Here is a 24,174-nt window from a genome sequence, read left to right as displayed (position 1 = left end):
CCCTCAAGTGAGCAGTCTGGCTTGATTTCCTGGAGGATGGACTGGTTTGATCTTCTTGCAGTCCAAGGCACTCTCAGAATTCTCCTCCAACACCACAGTTCAAAAGCATCGATCTTCCTTCGCTCAGCCTTCCTTATGGTCCAGCTCTCGCAGCCATATGTTACTACAGGGAACACCATTGCTTTAACTATGCGGGCCTTTGTTGTCAGTGTGATGTCTCTGCTCTTCACTATTTTATCGAGATTTGTCATTGCTCTTCTTCCAAGGATTAAGCGTCTTCTGATTTCCTGACTGCAGTCAGCATCTGCAGTAATCTTTGCACCTAGGAATACAAAGTCTTTCACTGCTTCTACATTTTCTCCCTCTATTTGCCAGTTATCAATCAAGCTGGTTGCCATAATCTTGGTTTTTTTGAGGTTTAGCTGCAAGCCAGCTTTTGCACTTTCTTCTTTCACCTTCATCATAAGGCTCCTCAGTTTCTCTTCACTTTCAGCCATCAAAGTGGTATCATCTGCATATCTGAGATTGTTAATGTTTCTTCCAGAGATTTTAACTCCAGCCTTGGATTCCTCAAGGCCAGCTTGTCGCATGATGTGTTCTGCATACAAGTTGAATAGGTAGGGTGAGAGTATACAGCCCTGCCGTACTCCTTTCCCAATCTTAAACCAGTCTGTTGTTCCGTGGTCTGTTCTTACTGTTGCTACTTGGTCGTTATACAGATTCTTCAGGAGGCAGACAAGATGACTTGGTATCCCCATACCACTAAGAACTTGCCACAATTTGTTATGGTCCACACAGTCAAAGGCTTTAGAATAGTCAATAAAACAGAAATAGATGTTTTTCTGAAACTCCCTGGCTTTTTCCATTATCCAGCGGATATTGGCAATTTGGTCTCTAGTTCCTCTGCCTTTTCTAAACCCAGCTTGTACATCTGGCAATTCTCGCTCCATGAATTGCTGAAGTCTACCTTGCAGGATCTTGAGCATTACCTTACTGGCATGTGAAATGAGTGCCACTGTTCGATAGTTTGAACATTCTTTAGTGTTTCCCTTTTTTGGTATGGGGATATAAGTTGATTTTTTCCAGTCTGATGGCCATTCTTGTGTTTTCCAAATTTGCTGGCATATAGCATGCATTACCTTGACAGCATCATCTTGCAAGATTTTGAACAGTTCAGCTGGGATGCCGTCGTCTCCTGTTGCCTTGTTATTAGCAATGCTTCTTAAGGCCCACTCAACCTCACTCTTCAGGATGTCTGGCTCTAGCTCACCGACCACACCATCAAAGCTATCCCCGATATTGTTATCCTTCCTATACAGGTCTTCTGTATATTCTTGCCACCTTTTCTTGATCTCCTCTTCTTCTGTTAGGTCCTTGCCATCTTTGTTTTTGATCATACCCATTTTGGCCTGGAATTTACCTCCAATGTTTCTAATTTTCTGGAAGAGGTCTCTTGTCCTTCCTATTCTATTGTCTTCTTCCACTTCCGCGCATTGCTTGTTTAAAAATAATTCCTTATCTGTTCTGGCTAACCTCTGGAATTTTGCATTTAATTGGGCATATCTCCCCCTATCACTGTTGCCTTTTGCTTTCCTTCTTTCTTGGGCTACTTCTAGTGTCTCAGCAGACAGCCATTTTGCCTTCTTGGTTTTCTCTTTCTTTGGGATGTATTTTGTTGCCGCCTCCTGAACAATGCTGCCAACTTCTGTCCAGAGTTCTTCCGGGACCCTATCTACTAAGTCCAGTCCCTTAAATCGATTCTTCACCTCCACTGCATATTCCTTAGGAATATTAGTGAGCTCATATCTAGCTGATCTGTGGGTCTTCCCTAATCTCTTTAGTCTGATCCTAAATTGTGCAAGAAGAAGTTCGTGATCCGAACTACAGTCAGCTCCAGGCCTTGTTTTTACCGACTGTACAGATGTCCGCCACCTTTGGCTGCAAAGGATGTAATCAATCTGATTTCGGTGTTGTCCATCTGGTGAAGTCCATGTATAAAGCCGTCTCTTAGGTTGTTGGAAGAGAGTGTTTGTTATGCAGAGTGAATTGTCTTGGCAAAATTCTATCAGCCTGTGTCCTGCTTCGTTTTGTTCTCCCAGGCCATACTTACCTGTAATTCGAGGTGTCATTTGACTGCCCACCTTAGCATTCCAGTCTCCCGTGATGAAAATAACATCTCTTTTAGGCGTGTTGTCCAGTAGTTGCTGCAGATCCTCATAGAACTGCTCTACTTCAGCTTCTTCAGCATTTGTGGTTGGGGCGTATATTTGGATCACTGTGATGTTAGATGGCTTGCCCTGAATTCGAATTGAGATCATTCTGTCATTTTTTGGGTTGTATCCAAGCACTGCTTTAGCCACTTTACTATTAATTATGAAGGCTACTCCATTTCTTCTGTGGTCCTCTTGTCCGCAGTAGTAGATCTGGTGGTCATTTGATGTGAAGTGGCCCATTCCAGTCCATTTCAGTTCACTGACGCCCAGAATGTCTATCTTTAATCTTGACATCTCACCAATAACCACATCCAATTTGCCCTGGCTCATAGATCTTACATTCCAGGTTCCAATGGTGTGTTGATCCTTAGAACATCGGATTCGCCGTTCACCACCAGCACCGTCGGCCGCTAGCCGTCCTTTCGGCTTTGAGCTAGCTGCGTCATCACGTCTGGGGCTAGTTGAGCTCATCCTCTGTTCCTCCCCAGTAGCATTTTGACCATCTTCCGACCTGGGGGTCTCATCTTCCGATGGTATACCGACATATCTCTGGTTGTACTGATCCATTTAGTTTTCACGGCAAGAATACTGGGGTGGGTTGCCATTACCTTCCCCAGGGATCGCATTTAGTCTGACCTCTCTGTCATGACCTTCCCACCTTGGGTGGCCCTTCACAGTTTAGCTCATGGCATCACTGAGGTGCTCAAGCTCCAGCACCACGACAAGGTAACGATCCTTTGCTGAAGTTGTCTTCAATAAAAACAGGCAATTTTTGTACAATTTCAAAATGCCCCTATTCCAGACTAGCTGAATTTCTGCTTTAAAAAAAAAAAAAAAAAAAAATAGTTGAACATTGCTGGAAAAATTATGCTTCCCCTCTCCTTAATGGACTTTTTTTTGTCCTGATGAATAGAAATTAAGTAATTGAGGTTTATATTTGCATATATGGCTGGCCTGGACACCACTGATTTATATGGATGATTGTGTATTTTAGAATAACCACTTGAAATGCTATTGAACAATAATGCTTGCCATGCAATTTCATCTTCAGTGGCAATGGGCCTTTGAATATTACCATCACATTCTGCTCCTGATCAAAAATGTTCCTCTCCTGAAATGTCAAGCAATCCCTTCATTACAGGAACAACAATAAACAATAGAGCTGATATCCTGTGTTGAACCACAACTCTTATTAGTCCTGACGACTGGCCATATTTACTGGAGATAATGGAAGTTGTAGTCCGCCATACCTGGAGATCATTGGGAAGGGGAAGGTTGCAATGAAGGAACTCTATTGAAAAATATACAAATCAATACTAAGCAGTGTTGTTTAAAATATGTGAGTTACACTCATTAATTTACTAGTTTACTAATACTACTTGCTAATATGTACAATTTCTGTTACTAGTAATAATTGCGATGACTACAGTATAAATTGTAGTGACAGAAGTCAGGGTCAATAGTGGCTTACCGGTATTTTCCCAAATTATGTACATTAAATAACATGAAGAGTAACTTGATAAATACTGCTGTCAGAAAAATAATTTGCAATAAGATATTTACAGCAGTCTTGTACCCAGTCTGCTCTTTAATAGTGTTTATTTCCCAGAATAAAGCCTAATCATTTGACAAGTAGACTGCAGGGAATTATTACAGAAAGGATCAGATTGTAATCAACATTCAACTCCAGACAACATTTTTTCCTACTTTATAGCAAATTGCAAGACAATTTGTCTTCACAAGTAGAGCAATATGGAAACTGGATCAGAGGAGCTCCTACCTGCCAAACAGTATTAAATGCACGCACATACTCTGTGTCTGTGTGTGCACACATGCACACATGGAGAGATGCAGTAATAGAGTGTCTAGGCTTCTGAATAGAGTAATAATAGAGTAATAGAGTATCTGTTTCTGAAATCTTCTGGAATAGTCTAGTATTACTCCATTTAACATTTTCTTTGACAGATTGCTTTTTAGGGTTGGTGGGAAAAGTAGTCTTTTTAGTGCATTGGATCTTAGTGTCGTGAGTAGCTTGAAACCTGCCAGTTGAACACCATGCTTTCTAAAACCAATGTCAGATTTGGAAATTTAGTTTGATATTCAGGCAGGTGGGTTCACACAACCTGCTAGGCAAAAATATAGCTTCCTTTTTTATGGCTTCATATGAAGAGAGTTTTATAAATTAGTAGCCCTGCTCAAATATAATGCATATCTCATTAGAATAGGGTAGAAGTTGCAGCCTGAGACCAGAATTGCTGAAAAAGTGACCCGATCATAACCATCATTAGAGAAACCCAAAAATTGGTTTAGAAATATCTGAAGCTGGAATGATCTTGTTCTGTGCCTTCTACGGTAGTCCGGTAGTTGCAGAACTGTAGGAACAAAAGCCAACGGCCTTCCTCTCTGTCTCTCAGAATCATAACATCCCTTAAATGCAGCAAAACTGTGTCAGTGCACTTTGAAGTGAAGTAATACAACTTTCCTAAAGAGGTGCTGACACCTGGTCTATCACCTGCAGGATCTACCCTGCCGCCTTGTGTGCAACCAAATGTTAATCTTTGTCATGAAAACAAGAGAGGATTGTGAAATACATGAGTAGCAATTACATGAACTATACTTTTTCCTATTTTGATTGCAAAGAAATTGAATAAAACAGAGTTTTTCTCCAGGCTTTTCATACTTTTTTGTCCCAGACGCACATAATTTTGCAGTGTTAACTCTGACTCACTATTCAATGGCCAGTGCAGCCCACTGTCTGAATAAGGTTGCATGCCCTGATCATAACAGGAGGGAGCATAAAGCCATTTGGCTTGAAAATCTCCAAATCAACAGTTGCGCCCACACACAATAAAACACATGGCAGCATGATTAGGCTCCCTCTCAGTTGCTTTATATAACAGAAGATAAGCATTTGGAGATAGTTCCATCAAGGTTTGCTTTCAGAAAGTCTTGACTTCAATTTCATTCCTTCAGCACTTCATTTTGTTCCACAGGATGTTCCTACACTTGAAGATCATCTCAGTAGGAAACCAAGCAAAACATCACCCTCCAGGTAGTACAATAAAAGAAGTGGAAATTGTGTCAGTCACAGTGAACTAGATGTACCAATGGTATGACTCCATATTAGGCAGCTTTCTGTATTTCTAATGTAGATCATACATTTTTTTTTCTTTATCCAGCAATTATGAATGATTCAGTATAAATTGCAATGAGAGTTTTTCAAAGGCTTTCAAGCTAGAAAAAATCATCAGCAACGCCTCTGGGCCAAATGAGGCTTTTGGCTTCTTTGCAGGGCGTACTGAGCCTTTGAGAACCCTGGCTGTTATCCTTCACTATTCAGCAGATGAGCTGTGAATAAAGAACTAGTTTCAGGCTGCCAAGGTATCAAGAAATCAGGGCTCTTAGAAATACTGAAAGAAGGAGAAGGCATGTTATCGTCCTGTTTTCTTCCCATGATTTCCAGTGAACCTGTTGTGTGAGACAATATGTGCTACAGCTGTCAGCAAAGATTCAAAGCTGACTGAGCAATCAGTGTGGTCCTTATTTTTATTTATCATATTTTTATCACCGCCCATCTCCCCCACATTATATGCAGATATGTATAATACTTTAATCAATTAGCTAATATTCAGAACTTCTATATTAATGTCTATATGCTTTATATTTGTATCATCTTTCCTTGCTTTTGGAAGGGTACCACTAAGATGAGTTTAGGTTTTTTCACCCTAGACTCCCCCTTGTTAGTAACATGGGTAAATTTGTGTTGAGACAGCTGAACATTTTTTCATTGTTGCCCATCCATATATGAAACCATTCCTTTTGGGATGGTTCTTTGCCAGCACAAATCAGTTCACAGCTTGTTTTTCAAAGATTTGCAATTACTTGACATTTCTTTGAATGTGAACAAGAAGAATACCACACTGGCCAAAGACAGTCAAACAGACAAACAGAAAAATACCACAGAAGATCTGTAAGCCTTTCATGGAGCATTCTTTTATGGCCTGCTTTATGGATAAATTTCTAATAAATTTTCTTACAGGTACTTATTAATAACTGTGTAGTTATGGAATATATATTTCCTATGAAAAGTGTTAAACTGACTGAGAGAACTACTTGACAACTTCATGGCTTTTTGACAATCTTATTACCCCAGAGAGTTGAGTTCATCCAGAAAACAATAAACATAATCCTCAATTCTTCTCATCCATACAACTCACCATGGGAAAAAAAAAGCTATAAAAGTGCCATATTTTATAGTGTTCAGTGAGCACAGATCTGTTACCATGGAAACAACTTTGACAAAAAGACATATGCATGATCATTTACAAGCAGCATTTCAGAAGGGGAGGAAACCTATCCTGGGCTGCTATTCACCTCCCACCTTTTCTGCTAAATAGGGAAAAATGTCCAAATCCATATTATCTCACTGCAAGATGGAGTGATTACAATCTGATTATGACTTCAATGCATTCGGATCTTCTGATTCTTGATTGTAGAATGTTCCTGCGCAGTGAACTTTAGTCCATAAAGAACATTGCTGCCTGTCTACAGTTTGTGAAAGACCATGTAGATAAGCCAAAAGGCTATTGGAAGAATGTTCTATGGAGGATGAGTCCAAAATAGAACTTTTTGGCTTGAATGAGAAGTGTTATGTTTGGCGAAAGGCATTCCAGAATAAGACCATTATCCCATCTGTGAAACATGGTGATAGCAGTATCATGGTTTGGGGCTGCGTTGCTGCCTCTGGACCAGGATGGCTTGTCGTCATTGATGCAACTATGAATTCTGAATTGTACCAGCAAATTCTACGGGAAAACGTCAGTGTATCTGTGAACTGAAGCTCAAGAGAAAATAGGTCCAAAGAATGGTTAAAACAGAAGAAAGTTAATGCTTTGGAATGGCCAAAGTCCTGACCTTTGTTCTATAGAAATGTTGTGGAAGGGCATGAAGAGGGCAGTTTGTGTGAGGAAGCCCAGCAACATCCCTGAGTTGAAGCTGTTCGATAAGGAGGAAAGGGGCTAAAATTCCTCCAAGCTGATGTGCACGATCGATCAACAGTTACTGTTGTATCCATCCATTCTTTGAAGACACTGAGGAATGACTTCTGAAGGGGACCGTAACATACCTTGTCATAAGGCAGTTCATATGTTTCTCTGTAGCACCAATTTCATGTGAAAACTGTTGGCTGAAATATAATTTCCAGGCCAAAATAATGATGCTGCCTTACCTTTATTTTCTGATTCCAAGTTCAGGATAGTTGAGAGAGTGCCTTAGTCCATATCTCCTTTCTCATGTGATTGTTTAGCAGCTATTTATGTAAAATTAATAGCTATAACCCAAAGAGTACTTTTTAAAACTATTTTTTTTTAAAAAAAAAATCATTGTCCGCATGAAATCTGCCAGAACAGGGAATTTGATCATTTTTAGCAGACTTTAAAAACCAGATTCATTGCTGACTGAAATTTGTCAATTATAAGTTTCAGCTGCGACTTGCCAAAGCTGCTTGAAATTCTTTGATTATTATGGATTTCATGATAGTTTCCTGACTGATCATATTGTTCTCCACCTTAGGGGTTTTCAAGTTAACATTCTCTAAATATATGCAGTAAAAATATTAAATGCAATTTGCAAATCAGGTCCATGATACTGATTTAATAGAAGAATCAGGATGTCTTATGGCTCTCTGTGGTATACTATTGCTCATAAAAGTTATGCGATGCTGGCTGGGGAATTCTGGGAGTTGAAGTCCACACATCTTAAAGTGGCCCAGGTTGAGAAACCCTGCTCTGTACTTTGGCAGAGCATTTGTTATGAGATGTTATGAGATGAAGACTCTACAATAAATTAGATAAGCAATCCTTAGTAAACTACTACTGACGCTTAATGGAGGTCTCTAATTTATTTCCAGTTGTAGATTGCTTGATCTGATCAATGTTTTAAACTGGTGGTGTGTATTATGCAATGTTATGTGCTTGCCTTAGCTCAGCTCTTCCTACAGTGAGTCTTCCTCCCACCTTCCAATTACATGGAAGACATAGGTCACTCCAATTGGGGAAGGGGATGTTTTTAATTCAATGTATCTGAAGGGTACCAGAGTAGGATGGACTCCTTTAAGTAAACTGAGACAAGAGGACTGCTTGGGCTTTTCAAGGCAGCATGGAAATCAATCCTGGCATCTCCACATTTCTCATTCATACAGTACATTCCTTAACCCTTTATGGAACTTTTGGGCCTTTTCTTGAAAGCTAAAGCAGTCATTTTCAGTGCTCCCTGTCTGAAATTTATTTTTCCTGCTGGCAAACAGAAAAAAGGAAACAAGTCAACCACAGTGCCAAAAGCATTGAACTCACTTTTAGCCATTGCAGATGGCTCCCAACAAAGTATTAGATCATCTTTTAGTTTTACTGTATTGTTATTGCCCCCCAATTGAATCGAATTATCCATTCAGTCATATCCGACCCTTGGTGATTCCATAAGCCAGCTCGCTCCATGATTTCTGATCTTGTACAGCTTTTTTCAGTTGCTTTATATTTTGGCCTGTGTCTGCTTTGATTACATCCAACCAGCGCATTCTTTGGCGTCCTCGTTGTCTTTTGCCATTGACCGTTCCAAGCATAACGTCCTTCTCCAACGATGTTGATCTCATGACATGACCAAAGCAACTAAGTCTAAGTTTTGTTATTTTTCCTTCTAGTGACATGACCGGTTTTATGTACTTCAACGCTTTTTTATTCATTATCTTTGCAGTCTAAGGGATGTGCAAGAGCCTCCTCCACTATTATATATTGTACCCCACCCAAAACCAATTCTCAGGAATGAGGAAGGCACATTTCTGATTGATGCCTGGTAAAATGAAACAAGGTGCAGGATCTTTTGGAACTTTTACTGTAGCAATGGCAATTAAAGCAGAAGTGCATGATTTGAGGCCCCCAGATATGCTAGTGGCCGAAAAAGCTTTGGAAAGAGCCCACGCATCATCTTCAAAAGCTGCCCCCAAACTGCACTTTTTAATATGAAAAGCAGATGGACTTGACTAAGAAAGACAAGGAGGCTAAGTAGTATTTGCAGTGCCTGCAGCAATACATTTGGTTTTCTATCATTAACATAATGGGTGTTTACAATGGCACTTTCCCAATAAACTTTCAAAACATGAGATTATCGAATATGTTATTACTAGATACTGATACTTTTGTCAACCCATGAATAATTTACCCACAAGTATTTAGAACACATTTACTGTACAAAGTCTTAGTCAATTATGCATGCATAAACTATTAATAGTTCTTTTCTAAAGATGTTAGTCCTCTGCCCTGATTTCTTCTCAGCAGTTGTAGCTTTCCAAGTGGCAATCACAACTTTGACATTTAAGGTGTCGGCCTTTTCACTGTTGTTTTCAATTCATATGGACTATTCAAGTCTCATTTTAGAGCAATGCTGATTAATTATGAGAGGAGGAATGGTGGAGTGTCACTTGAACCTGAAAATTACCCACACTACACTTGATCTTACCCAAAAGGTTTAAGTATTAGGGTGATCAGTTGAGATCCGGAAGGCTCAGGGAATGGTTTTAAACATTCAGGCTCAGCTTGTGTTATGCTTATGTCTATTTCCAGTTTTGGAATATGTAGAAATGTGTCTTGCTGGTTTCAGTGAATTTGCTTCCATTAACTGTTCAGAGGACCAGAGCCTACTTGGAAAATAATACTTTTTTTCCTCCAGGATTAATAAAAATGCAGAAAGGCTGCAACAATTAGCCAAGCACTCATGTAAACAGTAGAGAACAACTATCTGTTCTTGTAGCCCCAAGCTTTGCATAATAAATGCTGCTGGTTAATAGGAAAGAGAGGTGGGCATTTCACTGAGATACAGAACCCTTTAAGAGCATTTTTCTTTTCAACTGCAATTCATGTGGCAGACATGAGTTTAACCTGATGGGTGTTGTTTTACCTACAAATCAAACTTGGTGCCTCCCTGTCTCAACCGCTCAGAGACATCTGCATTGGGGCTGTGCAACTGTAATTGGACTGCAGGTCATAATTGGCCCTTGCGTGACCGGCACCACAGAGCAAAAAGTAGGTGGCGAGTTTGAGTGTGCAGTCAGAATAAAAACTATATTTGATTTAATGAAAATATAAATTAAATACACATATATTCCTTCCCATATATTGAATAATTTTCCATTCTGGTAACATTAAACAATACAGTCGTTGCAGCTTTTGTAGGGACCTAGGGGCCACATCCAAGGCTTAGGGACTGGGTACAGCCCTGGAGTCTCATGTAAATCCCTGGTCTACATTATGGTCTGTTTTTTCCCATTACCTTCCATGCTTCCATGCTTGCCCTTCCTTATCTTCTTCTGTATAGCTATGTAAGGGAAGCTGGGATCACATACTTGGCTTGTAAATTGATTAAATATTTCTGTAGCATCATAAGAAAATAGGAGTAGTCCTGCTAGATCAGGCCAGGTAAAGGTAAAGGTAAAGGTTTCCCTTGACGTAAAGTCCAGTCGTGTCCGACTCTAGGGGGCGGTGCTCATCTCCGTTTCTAAGCCTTAGAGCCGGCGTTGTCATAGACACTTCCGGGTCATGTGGCCAGCATGACTCACGGAACGCCGTTACCTTCCCGCCGAAGCGGTACCAATTAATCTACTCACATTTGCATGTTTTTGAACTGCTTGGTGTGCAGGAGCTGGGACTAGCAACGGGAGCTCACCCCGCTGCGCGGTTTCGAACCCCCGACCTTCCGATCGACAGCTCAGCGGTTTAACCCGCAGCGCCACCGCGTCCCATAGTCCTGCTAGATCAGGCCAAAGCCCATCTTATTCCAGTATTCTGTTTCATACAGAGGCCAACTAGATGATTGTGCCAAGCAGGAAACGGAGACATACCTTTCTCCTGCTGCTGTTCCTCTGCAAGTACATTTGGAGATATGCAATGTCCCCAGTTCAGAAGTAATAATGAGACTTGAGCTTAATAGCCCATGATAGAGGTGCCTTCTGTCAAATTTCGTGCCCAGCTTAGACATACCATAGATTTCAGTAAGAGGAATAGAATGTAAACAGTTTTATTTTCAATCCTTTCCTAATAATCTAAAGAATGATATTTGCCTTTTTCAGCACTGGCATACACTTAGTCAACATCTTCATTAACTGAAATCTCATCAGTAGATATGTAAAGCTTGGGGGAGGTTGTGTAATGTCTATCACTTTACATTTACATAAATTAAACTCAATTTGCCATTTGATTGACAATGTTTAAAGAGATCTTTCTGGAGCTTGTATAGTTTGGTATTATCCATGATCCACAAACTTAAGCTCACTACTTATCCATCAGTCAAGGTAACTTATGAACAAATTAAAAAGCACTAGTCCCAGTATAGAAAATCTCAATTGAAAGAGTCCATTTCTTACTAACTTCCTTAAGAAAATTGCCCATTTATTCTAACCATTTATTTCAACCAGTTAGCAATCCAGAAAAGGATAGGAACTCTTATCCCTTATTCAGGAGCATTTGATGAGAAATTTCATCCAAGGTTTTTCAAAAATCCAAAAACACATCATCAGCAACCTCTATCCACATAGCTGTCAATGCTCTCAAAAAACACCAGAAAGGTTGATGAGCTAACATTCGCCTTCGCAAAAACTATGCCACTCGTTCTTCAGCAAGGCTTGTTCCTCAATATGCTTAGTTATTTTTCTTTTGATTAGTGCTTCCACCAATTTACCCAAACATATGCTAACCTGACTGTTTGGTAATTTCCTGGATCTCTCCTGTGATTCTTTTTTAAAAATAAATTTCATTGGCTACTTCCAGTCCTCCAACACTGAGTCCACTTTGAGGGACAAGTTACATATTTTTGCTACGATGTCAGCAATTTCACCTCTTTAGGAACTCTCAGCTAGATTCAGGTGAAATTGAAGAATTACGATTTTAAAAACTTTCCAGATAGTATGGACAAATTTGGCATTCAAACTCATCATCTCAAACCAGACAGGATGAACTGTGGTTTGTGATTCTGACTTGTTAACAATTATAGTTTAAATTAATCAAGAGTTCTTTCAAGTTCAGATGTAATGTGGAATCCCAGGCAATTCAAAAGTGAAAGCTATGTGTCCAGCCTCACAGCCATATTAAGGAAGGAGAAAATGCAAGCCCAAGGCTTACTGTTGCTCAGGTACATAGTGGGAAAGTATGATTTGTCATTACATATGAAGTGGATCTTTGATTTTTAACCATATCTAGCTGAGTTTTCTGAATCACATCATATGTTACTATCACTCTGATAGAGGAGGCAATGTTTTTCAAATAGCCTATGAAAGCACTTCTTATGTAGATGTACTTTGTTGAACCTCATCTGCATTTGAATACACATATAATGTCAGGGTCTGTACACACAGACACACAGGACTTGGCCATAAATCACAGATCTTCTGATACAGTTCATCATGGGTTAGTTTTACTCCTCAGCTAGACTTGGCAGAAGACTTACAGACACAGCTCAATTAGATTAATATCTTTATTTTAGACAAATGAAGGCATAAACAATAGTTGATTGCCCACTGCTAGTGAGAAGATAGGCTTGGAGTTTAAACTTCTTATTCTGCCTTTTGAATTAGCTGTTATTTAGCACAGTTCTTGATGGCCTTGAAGCTGAGTGGTTGTTACGTGTTTACATAAAAGCCATCTTTGACTGGGAAATGCTGGTTCCCACTTCAACCTTCATATACAGTGGAAATGAATATATTTGCTTAACTACAATGAGCAATAAACTAAAAATGAAAAAAGAGGCAAACATTTTTTTTCAAAAAAGTATGATAGAGAAACAAAAGTGTTAGCACTCCAGAAATTAGATGTCTTTGGAACTTCAAATATCTGTAATGAGAAGTTTGATTTCCACTAATATTGTTACTAAATTTCTAAAATTGCCTTATCCAAACTGGTGCCCTCCAGTTATGTTGAACAGGGAGTCCGTATAGCGCATATGGAATTGAAATATTATTCAACAGTTGACTATGGAATTCTCAGCAAAAGTTAGTAGTATTTGCTCAGTAGTCTCTATAAAGTTTTTTCCTTCTGAGTTTTCATTTGCTAATACAGTATTTTTAAAAATTCAGGTTACATGTGAGAACTGCCTAAGTAAAGGATAAATTGCACATCATTTCATTCCCTTCAACAGAGATTTAACAGAACTCTATGCGCAATTTTGCATATTGTTATTTACCAACTTCAAAGATTTAAAAGATACCTGCCATTTTAATGAGGTGTTTGTACAATTACAATAATTTTCACATGTAACATTCCTTTGAGATTTTATTCATTAGATCTGCTTGGCTGCTCTGACACTGCCATACTTTTGAGTCCAAGTCCTATTTCACCTGTGAGGGCATTTCAGTCCACAAAGCATTTCAAAGCCGAGAGAATTCTTTCCTTTGGGGTGGGGGGAAGAAGGAGGAGGTATGTGTTATGCACAGCACCAGTCTTAAGAGGTATGACTCATGATCGAACCTCCTAGGCTCTACTATAATAAATAGAGCCAACTTTGTCATATTTCATGTTTTTTCTTGTTGCTGTTAACTGGCTTTCTGCTACCCTGTTCCTCAAACCTTTATAAGCCAGGAAGCAGGGGTTGTGAGATATGGAGTTCCGTAACAGACAGCCATATAAATAAAAACTGTGGGTGTGGGTGTGGTTAGGGTCCTATAGCCTAGTTGGTGACTAGCTTTGTAAAGCCACTGTTTCTGTTTCAACAAGAGGCAGAAGGCTGACATTCAGGCTAGGAAAGAAAGCAAAATGTCTGCCTCCCCCCCCCCCCCAATGTGAGTGGATTGCAAGTCCTGAGAACAACAAGGATTGTAGGAACAAGTTTCCTCATGAGGTCTGGGGCTCCGGCCGTCTGACCCAAACTCTGGAATAACTGAAACCAGTTCCAGGGAAAGTATAGGTAGGCAGAAGTATCACTTTTTGTTTCTCAGTCTCTTTTCCTTCCTAGCTGACCGCTAGCTTTTGTATGCAAATCTACAGTTTCTATTAGTTCAGCTTTTTCCCCAAGTACTCACTTAGTCACCTTTATTAAAACAAAAATCCTTTCTCCTCTGTTACTCTAGGTTTGGATCTGTACTAAAATCGCCACTCCAAAGCCATCTGGACATGATAAGCAAAGTGAAAAGGGAAAATTGGAGTCACGTGTTTAAAAGTTTAGTTCTGGGAAAGGAGGAAATGCTGGTTTTGTTCATTCAAATTCAGGAAAAATGTGGAAAGGCATCTCCCCACTCAAGAACAGGTGCTGGTGGCTTTAATACTTCAATAACTCTTCCAGAAACCCTGGAAGTTATGCAGAAGGAGAGGGAGGGTGGAGATCCCTGAGAGGATCTCTGTTTGGGAGAGAGACCCTGCAAGCTATGCATATATGCACTGCTGTGTAATCAGCATCCTTCTATCAAATGGTACATGCTTTACCCCTGATAGTTGACATACACTACTCCTGGCTCAGCAACAGGCTGCTCTTCATACAACATCCCTATTTTGAAATCTACTGCATCCATACAAAAGAAGAGGGTTTTATGTATTCCCAAAAAGTTGGTTACAAATAAAGCATAAGGAGATTTCCATCCACACCTCTCCCTCATGCAGTCTTTAGCAGTACTGAAAGATGATTGTGTGCAAAGCAGTGCAGTTTGCCACCCTGACCTTTGGTGAAAATTTAGAGTTGGCAAAACCTAAAGCAGCTTCAGTGGTAATTCTGTGACTCATGCACTGAGTGAGCACACTGATTTGGCCTTTAAAATTATCTCCAAATCCTTTCTGCTCTTCCCATTTCTGTTCTTTTATGCCTTTTTTCTTTAAATCTCCATTCTTTTTAAAGATGAAATATGGCAATTATTTTTCTTTGCTTAGGAGTTGCTTTTAGCATTCTTTTGTGTCTCTCAAACTTAACACTGCCTAGCAACCTCAGAAAGTTCCTCAATAACCTGAAAGGCAGGTTTTCCAGGGAACCCTTGCTTTGCATTGAATAAAATGTAACTTGTCTTTAGAGAGAGAAATATATCAAAAGCCATGTAATTTGGCTGGTATGGTTCAGTAAGCACTTAACAAAGCAGGAATCACATCCAAATGTTACCTGGAAGGGGAAAAAACAATCATGCTGACATTAAGGCTGATTCACACAAAAGTATTCTTCAAGACAGTTAAATAACCATCCTATTATCTCTTTAGAGGATTTTGAGCAAAATCCTTACATATAGGACTTCCTAGAATGTGGTAACTTGTAATCCAGAATAGCTTCAGAACATCTGTAAAAAGCCCAAATAATTTCAGTAACAAAAGTTGACCTCCTTCAAAAACAGCCTTCCCTAACCTGATGCCCAGCAGATATGCTGCAACTTTTCCAAACAGCGTCCAGATGACATCTGATTCAGAATAGTCTTCAAAACAGTGCAAGGACAGCAATGATAGTTTAACCCATAAGGGCATTTAGCCCACTATTCCCATTTATACCAGTACCCTATTTCCACAAGCTGAGAAGGCAACAGCCCTTCCAATGTTCATCCCTCAGTGGCTGATGTTCAGAGGCATCTGCTACTAAACAGAGAGCTCTATTTAGTTACCACAGCTAATTATGTTCACAGCATAGGGCAACACCTATTTGACCTAAAGTAATCTCAGAAAAGCTAAATATGGTACTTAGCTCAGAGACTGCTATGAGATCCTGACTGGGAAGGTAAAAAAAATCAAGAGATCAAGAAAAGGTGGCAAGAATATACAGAAAACCTGTATAGGAAGGATAACAATATCGGGGATAGCTTTGACGGTGTGGTCGGTGAGCTAGAGCCAGACATCCTGAAGAGTGAGGTTGAGTGGGCCTTAAGAAGCATTGCTAATAACAAGGCAACAGGAGACGACAGCATCCCAGCTGAACTGTTCAAAATCTTGCAAGATGATGCTGTCAAGGTAATGCATGCTATATGCCAGCAAATTTGGAAAACACAAGAATGGCCATCAGACTGGAAAAAATCAACTTATATCCCCATACCAAAAAAGGGAAACACTAAAGAATGTTCAAACTATCGAACAGTGGCACTCATTTCACATGCCAGTAAGGTAATGCTCAAGATCCTGCAAGGTAGACTTCAGCAGTTCATGGAGCAAGAATTGCCAGATGTACAAGCTGGGTTTAGAAAAGGCAGAGGAACTAGAGACCAACTTGCCAATATCCGCTGGATAATGGAAAAAGCCAGGGAGTTTCAGAAAAACATCTATTTCTGTTTTATTGACTATTCTAAAGCCTTTGACTGTGTGGACCATAACAAATTGTGGCAAGTTCTTAGCGGTATGGGGATACCAAGTCATCTTGTATGCCTCCTGAAGGATCTGTATAACGACCAAGTAGCAACAGTAAGAACAGACCACGGAACAACAGACTGGTTTAAGATTGGGAAAGGAGTACGGCAGGGCTGTATACTCTCACCCTACCTATTCAACTTGTATGCAGAACACATCATGCGACAAGCTGGCCTTGAGGAATCCAAGGCTGGAGTTAAAATCTCTGGAAGAAACATTAACAATCTCAGATATGCAGATGATACCACTTTGATGGCTGAAAGCGAAGAGGAACTGAGGAGCCTTATGATGAAGGTGAAAGAAGAAAGTGCAAAAGCTGGTTTGCAGCTAAACCTCAAAAAAACCAAGATTATGGCAACCAGCTTGATTGATAACTGGCAAATAGAGGGAGAAAATGTAGAAGCAGTGAAAGACTTTGTATTCCTAAGTGCAAAGATTACTGCAGATGCTGACTGCAGTCAGGAAATCAGAAGACGCTTAATCCTTGGAAGAAGAGCAATGACAAATCTCGATAAAATAGTTAAGAGCAGAGACATCACACTGACAACAAAGGCCCGCATAGTTAAAGCAATGGTGTTCCCTGTAGTAACATATGGCTGCGAGAGCTGGACCATAAGGAAGGCTGAGCGAAGGAAGATCGATGCTTTTGAACTGTGGTGTTGGAGGAAAATTCTGAGAGTGCCTTGGACTGCAAGAAGATCCAACCAGTCCATCCTCCAGGAAATAAAGCCAGACTGCTCACTTGAGGGAATGATATTAAAGGCAAAACTGAAATACTTTGGCCACATAATGAGAAGACAGGACACCCTGGAGAAGATGCTGATGCTAGGGAGAGTGGAAGGCAAAAGGAAGAGGGGCCGACCAAGGGCAAGATGGATGGATGATATTCTAGAGGTGACGGACTCGTCCCTGGGGGAGCTCGGGGTTTCGACGACCGACAGGAAGCTCTGGCGTGGGCTGGTCCATGAAGTCACGAAGAGTCGGAAGCGACTAAACGAATAAACAACCAAGCTCAGAGACTGCTATGAGATCCTGACTGGGAAGGTAAAAAAAATCCTAGGAGGTAATGATAAACCAGTTCTATATTGCTGCCAGGTCACCAGGAGTCAACCTTGACTTAAGGGAGATCTTACCTGTATCTGATAGAGGTTGGTAAACCTACTCTACAGTCAGCTGTTAAGTGGCCTTCTAAGGTTGCCCAGGTGAACAAGGGATCACATTCTGGAGCAATACATTTCCTAAGGAATGTACTGTGTAATAAATTCCTTATTTGCCTGAAATGAACTGAAGGCTGAGTGATTTCACTAATGACTTCAGTTTTTAATATGAAGTAGTTTTTTTCATTGCTCTAACATAATGTGTAATGTTTTAAAATTAAGACATAATTGCTTTTCTCATAAGGAAGATATTGTAACTGTCACAATTCATTCTATATTTTCTATTTTTATTTATTCTTTTGCTTCAATATTTATCCTACTTACTTATATTGGCAATTTTTTTTCTGCCCATTTTCCATGGGTTTTTAAAAAGTTTTTCAGTTCGTTTGAAAACTGAAAAAATTTCACTGAAGAATCAAGTAAGATTGGATGCCACCATCTTGCCTTCTAGATTTTTGCAAAGTGAACATCAACCTGCATTAACACAAGTCTAATTAAAATCAGAAAATTTGCATCCATTTTCGTTTATAATTTGTGTGTTTCATGCAAATAGTATTACTTGATATTTGTAAAGAAAATATTGGCTACAAATGAAATAAAGTTGTAAATCCAAAGGTCAAGAAAATTTTAAATGAAATCAGATATTAGCTGACAGAACTTAAATTTACTACAAACTTAAATTATTAAAGTAAATTAAAGTATTATAGTTCAAGCCTTGAGTGATTTACTTGCAGTTATGCTAGCACATTCTTTGCATTAATTTTAGTAAATCCCATACCTGTAACTAATACTGTCATAACTTTACTAACATATTACGGCTCTTACTTTTCATCTCCTTTGCAGAGATGATCCACAAGCTATCCATGGCCTTTCTATTTAGAGATATAACAACATCAAACTACATGCAAACATGTTTTAATTGCAACTTTACATACTCCTATGAAGTATCACTTCCTCCTTGTGGATAAATTCTAAACTGGATTATTTGGAAGCGTCTCCCGCCTATATTAGCTTTGGGTAGACTCAGATGCTGCTCCGCACCAGCTGCCACTTTTGCTTGCTTCTGATTCTGATTCCTAAACCTGTGGAATGATCATGGACTGTTTTTGGAGATTCCCTGGCCTGTTGGTATATCTCTGAAGACTGACTGGAACTTTTCCTTTATTGTTTTTGTCCCATCTGTGAATAAGCTTTTTTTATGTTCCATTTAGTGCACACCTATTTTTGTCCCATATTTTATCTGCTTCCACCATTTTCTACTTTGCCTTTCTTCTGCTCAACCAGAAGAACGGTGCTAACACTCACTGCCTGCAGGTCTTCAATTTTTGACTATCTCTAGTAAAGGAACAGAAGTATTTATTAGTATAGCTTTAATGAAACTTGTAATCTGTATTGCATCTGTATGCTTTATTATGTATACAGTAGTGAAAACCAGCAAATGTAAATAGCATATCTTAAGGCTGGCCCCTAGCCAAAGACTACAGCTGAAGGACAGTTTGTAGGAAAAACTGCTTGAATTATTTCCTACAGTGTTGCAGTTCGAGACAATTTCCCAGATATTTCACAAATTAGACATGAGGAAGTGAGCATTTGCTTAAAAAAGCCTTTTGCCAAATACCTCTTCTAATCTTTAAGGTGATGTAGGGCTCTGAGGGTTGTTGGGTTTTTTTGGTCAGCAAAAGGTCTATTTGTTGTTAGGCTTTTCATCATCTTCGTGGAATCCCCCCCCCCCTTTTAAATTTCCTTATATCTAATTCTCTATGGAAGAATTCTACAAAAAGACAAGCGGGAAAACCTGTTACCAACAGAGGCTGGAGGCAATAATTTTTCATGTTTTCAAGGGCTAGTGGGGACCCTAACCTGTTCATTCTTTAAGAAGAAATTCACTTAAGCAAATTCTTGTACTTTAGCAATGTGGACTAGCAATGGAAGCTGATCAGAACAATCATTATACAGCACTGGAAGATGTTTATACTCGATCTGCAGCCAAGGTTCATTAATATGTGCTGCTTGTCGGCATTTTACATTTGAATTCAGTAATATGTTTTGGAGTTGTTCTGTTTGCTATATTTGTTCAAGCTCTTTTTCCTTTTTATATTATTTCAGTACTACATTATACTTTATATTGTTTGTGTATCTGTGTATATTTAATTAATTTGGTATCAAAACAAAGTATATAAAAATAAAAAAAATGATCTCACACAAACTAGTCTCTGTGAACCACAAAGGAAAAAATGATGTTGAATTGGTAAAATCAGTACAACTCTACAATAGACAGTGATTGATGAACTGATACATCTTGAAATTTGGTTTCTGAGTACACAATAATGTACTCATTATTGTACTCATATATGTATTCATGCCAAAGCAACAGTCCTGAACCAAAGCCCATTTCAAAATAACTCTTTGTGTGGAAAGGCCCCAAATGAGCACAAACTAGAAATCAACATATTGAAGGCTTCTGTAGAAGTATTTGTTTTGAGAAAATGGGATCTAGCTTGCAGTAGAACTAACTTGCCGGAGATTATGAACTGCCCCTGAAGTTACCAATAGATCCAGCTGTTTTCTAAATCTGTATTTCAGAGTACATTTAGCTCAAGCAAGTTGTGAGTCCATGTTCTTGGAGATTTTGCAAGAAAACAAGGCAAAACAATATTTTTTCTAAAAAAGAAATAGTATTCAATGTCAAAAAAGCATAATTAACTTGCATGCAACTTGATGCTGTAAATACTTAGTTACAAGTAACTGTTGCTAAATTTTATAGTGTTTATTTAAAAATATAATTAAGGTTACAGCCTTATAACTGAATCCTAAAAACATTTCTAGTGAAATCTCATAAAGGCAAATGGAATCTTAAACAAACATAGCATCCGGCTGCTTGTCTTACCCCACAGACAAAAGATGGTAAAAAACAATGCCATTCCACTGAAAAATCAAATCTGGCCCCAGTAAAATACAAGATTTAATTTCCTTATACGGTACTCTAAATCTGTTCCAGTTTATTTGCTGAATTTGGATGCCTTCTGCTACTTAACACTTCATAGTTTTCACAGTAGACATTGAATAGTATAACTTGATTAATTAGGAATATATAACTCACTCTAAACCAATATATATTTTTATTAATGTCTAAGGCCAAAACCCAATCAAACTGACAAAATTGCTGTTTCAGTTTTTCCTGTTAAGACTCCTAATTCAACTATAATAATAATTTTTTATCTAATTAAACTTAACTAATGACCCCAAATACACTTGCAGTTCCTAAATGCATTAAAAAAATGCACTTGTCAAATTCAAAACTCTTAATATGAACATTATGATGCAAATCACAAGATGAGCAAATATATTTCCACATTTTTATTCTATCCATTTTTTCTAGTTTGACTGGGAAGCAATTAGGGAAAAATGGATTCTTCGTCTGAACAATTTCAGAATAATGTGCAGGAAAACATTAAAAATATAAGGCCCATAGATTATTTAAAGAATACAAATGATTATTGCTGTATTTAAGTTATTACTATAACTTAAATTACACAATGTATGACTATTTTTCAATTTATCCGCAACTGATAAAATTTATTGAATTTAGAATTAATATTCTGAATTACATAGAATCTTACTGAATGAACCTTTAGTTGGCAATTGTCTGAAAGAGGTTTTTTAATAAATTGGAGGCCGGGGGCTTTAGACAAAATATGTTTATTATAAACTACACACATTTGTCACCATGGGCCATTCGCTGCTTCTGCACACAATGTACCACTCATCCAGCAGATAACAACCTGCTATTATTGGCATTATTCTTGTTACTATCTTGCTATAACAAGGGAGATAAAAGAAGAGGCCACACCAGAAGTTAGGCAGCCTTACCCATGTGGTGTCCCCCAGATATGCTGCAACTGCAGAATTATTGGCCATCACTAGGTTGGAGAGCTTTACCAATTGTTTCAACTTTTGACTTATTTCCTCAAATGTGGGAACAAATCAGAAGACTAAAAGAATGATTACCCATCATTCCACAGGGAGTTTTTATATTGAATGATGGGGATAAAGAGGGACCCTAAATCTCTGCTTGTACCTATACTTGATTTGTACTTGCAAATCAATACCAAGGAAAATACCAAGCAAAGTCTAAACACTTCAGCAAAGAAAATCTCTCTGTATTAACGATCGAACAGATTTACATGAGTAATCACACAGTATCTCTAATAAGAACCAACCACACGCACGCACACTATAAAAGAGTGCCTGAAATTCAGATCCTCCAAGAATAATATCATATGTTATCAAATTTAAATACTGCCAAAAAGTTTTGTTTTAGTAAATTTACATTTGCAAAGACAAATTGTATTCTTATACAAATAACTTACAACTACTGCAAAGTGCACTGGACTTGTGTGCGTCTGCTACTAAAATACTGACTTAAAGAGTTTTGTTTTAATATATAAAGCAAATACACAGGTTTTGGTCATTTTATCTGATAGGAATTTGAGCACATGATAAATATACCTATAAACTCTCTTAGCATACTAAACTAGAAGCAGGTATATGTTGCTTTTCAAAAGATTTACTGGCAAGAAACCAGTCCAATTTGAAAATTTCTACCTAACTCCCGTCTTCTATATCCAACACCAAGAAGATGGCTTTAACGTAATAATCTACAAAATAGATTCCTTCTAACATTACAAAAAAATAACTTATAGCAAGATTCCCAATCCAGAGCCCCACAACGATACAACCCGGGTGACATCGGACCAGACGCTGCGGGAGGAAGGCGGTCATTTAGCTGCCGCCGTTCCAGATGTCGTTGTCGAGGTGGGGGCGCCCCTCCGCTGCTCCATGCCGTTGGGCAAGAAGCCGGCGATGATGGGCACCGGCCAGATGAGGGCGGCCACGCTCCAGACGATGATGACCAGAGTCATAAAACAGGCTACCAGGGTGGACTCGATGGGCTTGCGGTTCATCCTCCAGCCGGGATCCCCCTTGAGGTCCTCCAAGCTGAAATCCAGGCAGCAGAAGTGGAGGCGCTCCCCTTGCTGCCAAGGCTGTCCGTGGTCCGGGCTGGGCAGGGAGTAGAGGGCAGCCGAGGGAGGAGACGACGCGGCTGGGTTGGAGGCGCCCGGGCGAAGGCGGCCGACGCGCCTGCCTCGCGCCCAGCTGCAGCCCACGCACAGGCGGAGGTCCTGCTGGACGCCGCCAGCCGCCAGCCCGACGTGCTCGATGAGCAGCGGCGGCGGCCCGACGCGGTGGAAGGCGGCCGAGAAAAAGGCGCGCCCGCCGGGGCCACTCGTGGAGAAGAGCACGAGGTCGCAGTGGAAACCCAGCGGGCTCCAGCGCACCAGCAGCGAGCTCAGCATCTGTCTCTCCACGCTGATGTTGCACGCCGGCTCCTCGCGGCGCTGCTGCTGCTGGTGCTGCTGGGGCGCGGGGCGGGGCGGCCCGGGCGAAGGGGCAGCCATAGCCGCCGCCTTAGTGGCCTCTCTTCGCCCTTCCTCAAAGTCTGCCGGCAACGCTCCCCCGCTCGCAAAGGACTTAGGGGAGGAAGAGGAGTTGAGAGGCGGAAGAGTGAGCCCCGTCGGCTCCTTCCGTCCGGACTCTGAAGCAGCCAAGGGAGACCAGCCTCGGCAGGGAAGGGATGGCGCGAAAGCGGCCAACAGCGCCGGGAGGAAGGGCAGCAGCATGGCATGGGCTTAGAGGAGCGCCCGAGGAGGGGAAGGAGGCTGCATGGCGCTGCTGCGGCGGCTGCTGCCGGCTGCCATTTAGGAAGCGCCAGCGAGGCTGGCCGCGAGAGAAGGGAGCGGCGGCGAGGGGGTGGGAGCGAGGCGGTCGCCGTCGAGAGACGAGGCGAGCGCGCGCGCGGGGGTGAAGAGCGGGGAGCGCCAGAAACGGCGGCGGCGGCGGCAACAGTTCCCACTTTTTCTTCCCTCCGGCTTTAACTCTCAGCCAGGGGCGGCCCCACCCACCTCGCGATCGGCAGCCAATAAGCGGTTCCTCGGAAGCTCCTGAGGGAGACCCCGCCAATTCCGCCGGCTCTCGGTCCAGGCGACCGCTTGAGCGCTCAGTCGGCACCCAGGATTCCCCTCTCGGTCCCTCGCTTATGAAGGAGTTCCCTCGATTTCGTCACTCTAGGATCTCCCCGCAACCCCCACCCCCTTCATTAGATACTGAAGCGCCTCGCGCGCAGGTTCCTTCGGGAGGACAATCCTTGCGCCTTACTCCGCCTTTGATGTGGGGGAGATCTTCTCCGGCAACCCAAAGGCCACTTCCACTGGCTTCCACATCAGCTTTCAATCCATTTCCCCACCGCAACAACCTGGATATTCTGCCTTAACACCATTCGCCGCTGGTTCCACCTATCCTCAGCCCAGCGTTTAATCCAGTTTTCTGGATTCGGGAGTAGTTCCTGAGACAGTAGCAAGGTGTCGATGCTGTTGTCAGTCCCTTGGGCAACTCAGGTGTGGTCATATC

General features: G+C 40.6%; 1 protein-coding gene across 1 annotated transcript; it reads right to left on the bottom strand.

Moving 5' to 3' along the window:
* Positions 1 to 21,327: 21,327 nt before the first annotated feature.
* TMEM158 (transmembrane protein 158) lies at positions 21,328 to 23,524 on the bottom strand. The gene has a single exon (XM_063301946.1). It carries the CDS (start codon positions 23,385 to 23,387, stop codon positions 22,485 to 22,487), a length of 903 nt encoding a protein of 300 aa, XP_063158016.1. The 5' UTR covers positions 23,388 to 23,524; the 3' UTR covers positions 21,328 to 22,484.
* Positions 23,525 to 24,174: the final 650 nt, after the last annotated feature.

The sequence above is a fragment of the Candoia aspera genome, chromosome 4, assembly GCF_035149785.1.
Source record: "Candoia aspera isolate rCanAsp1 chromosome 4, rCanAsp1.hap2, whole genome shotgun sequence".
NCBI lineage: Eukaryota > Metazoa > Chordata > Lepidosauria > Squamata > Boidae > Candoia > Candoia aspera.
The sequence above is the reverse complement of the archived record's forward strand: the minus strand, read 5'-3'. Positions and strand labels throughout refer to the sequence as shown.

What these genes read in the sequence shown, in the direction of transcription:
- TMEM158 (XM_063301946.1), bottom strand. Translation starts at nt 23,387, where the DNA reads ATGCTGCTGCCCTTCCTCCCGGCGCTGTTGGCCGCTTTCGCGCCATCC.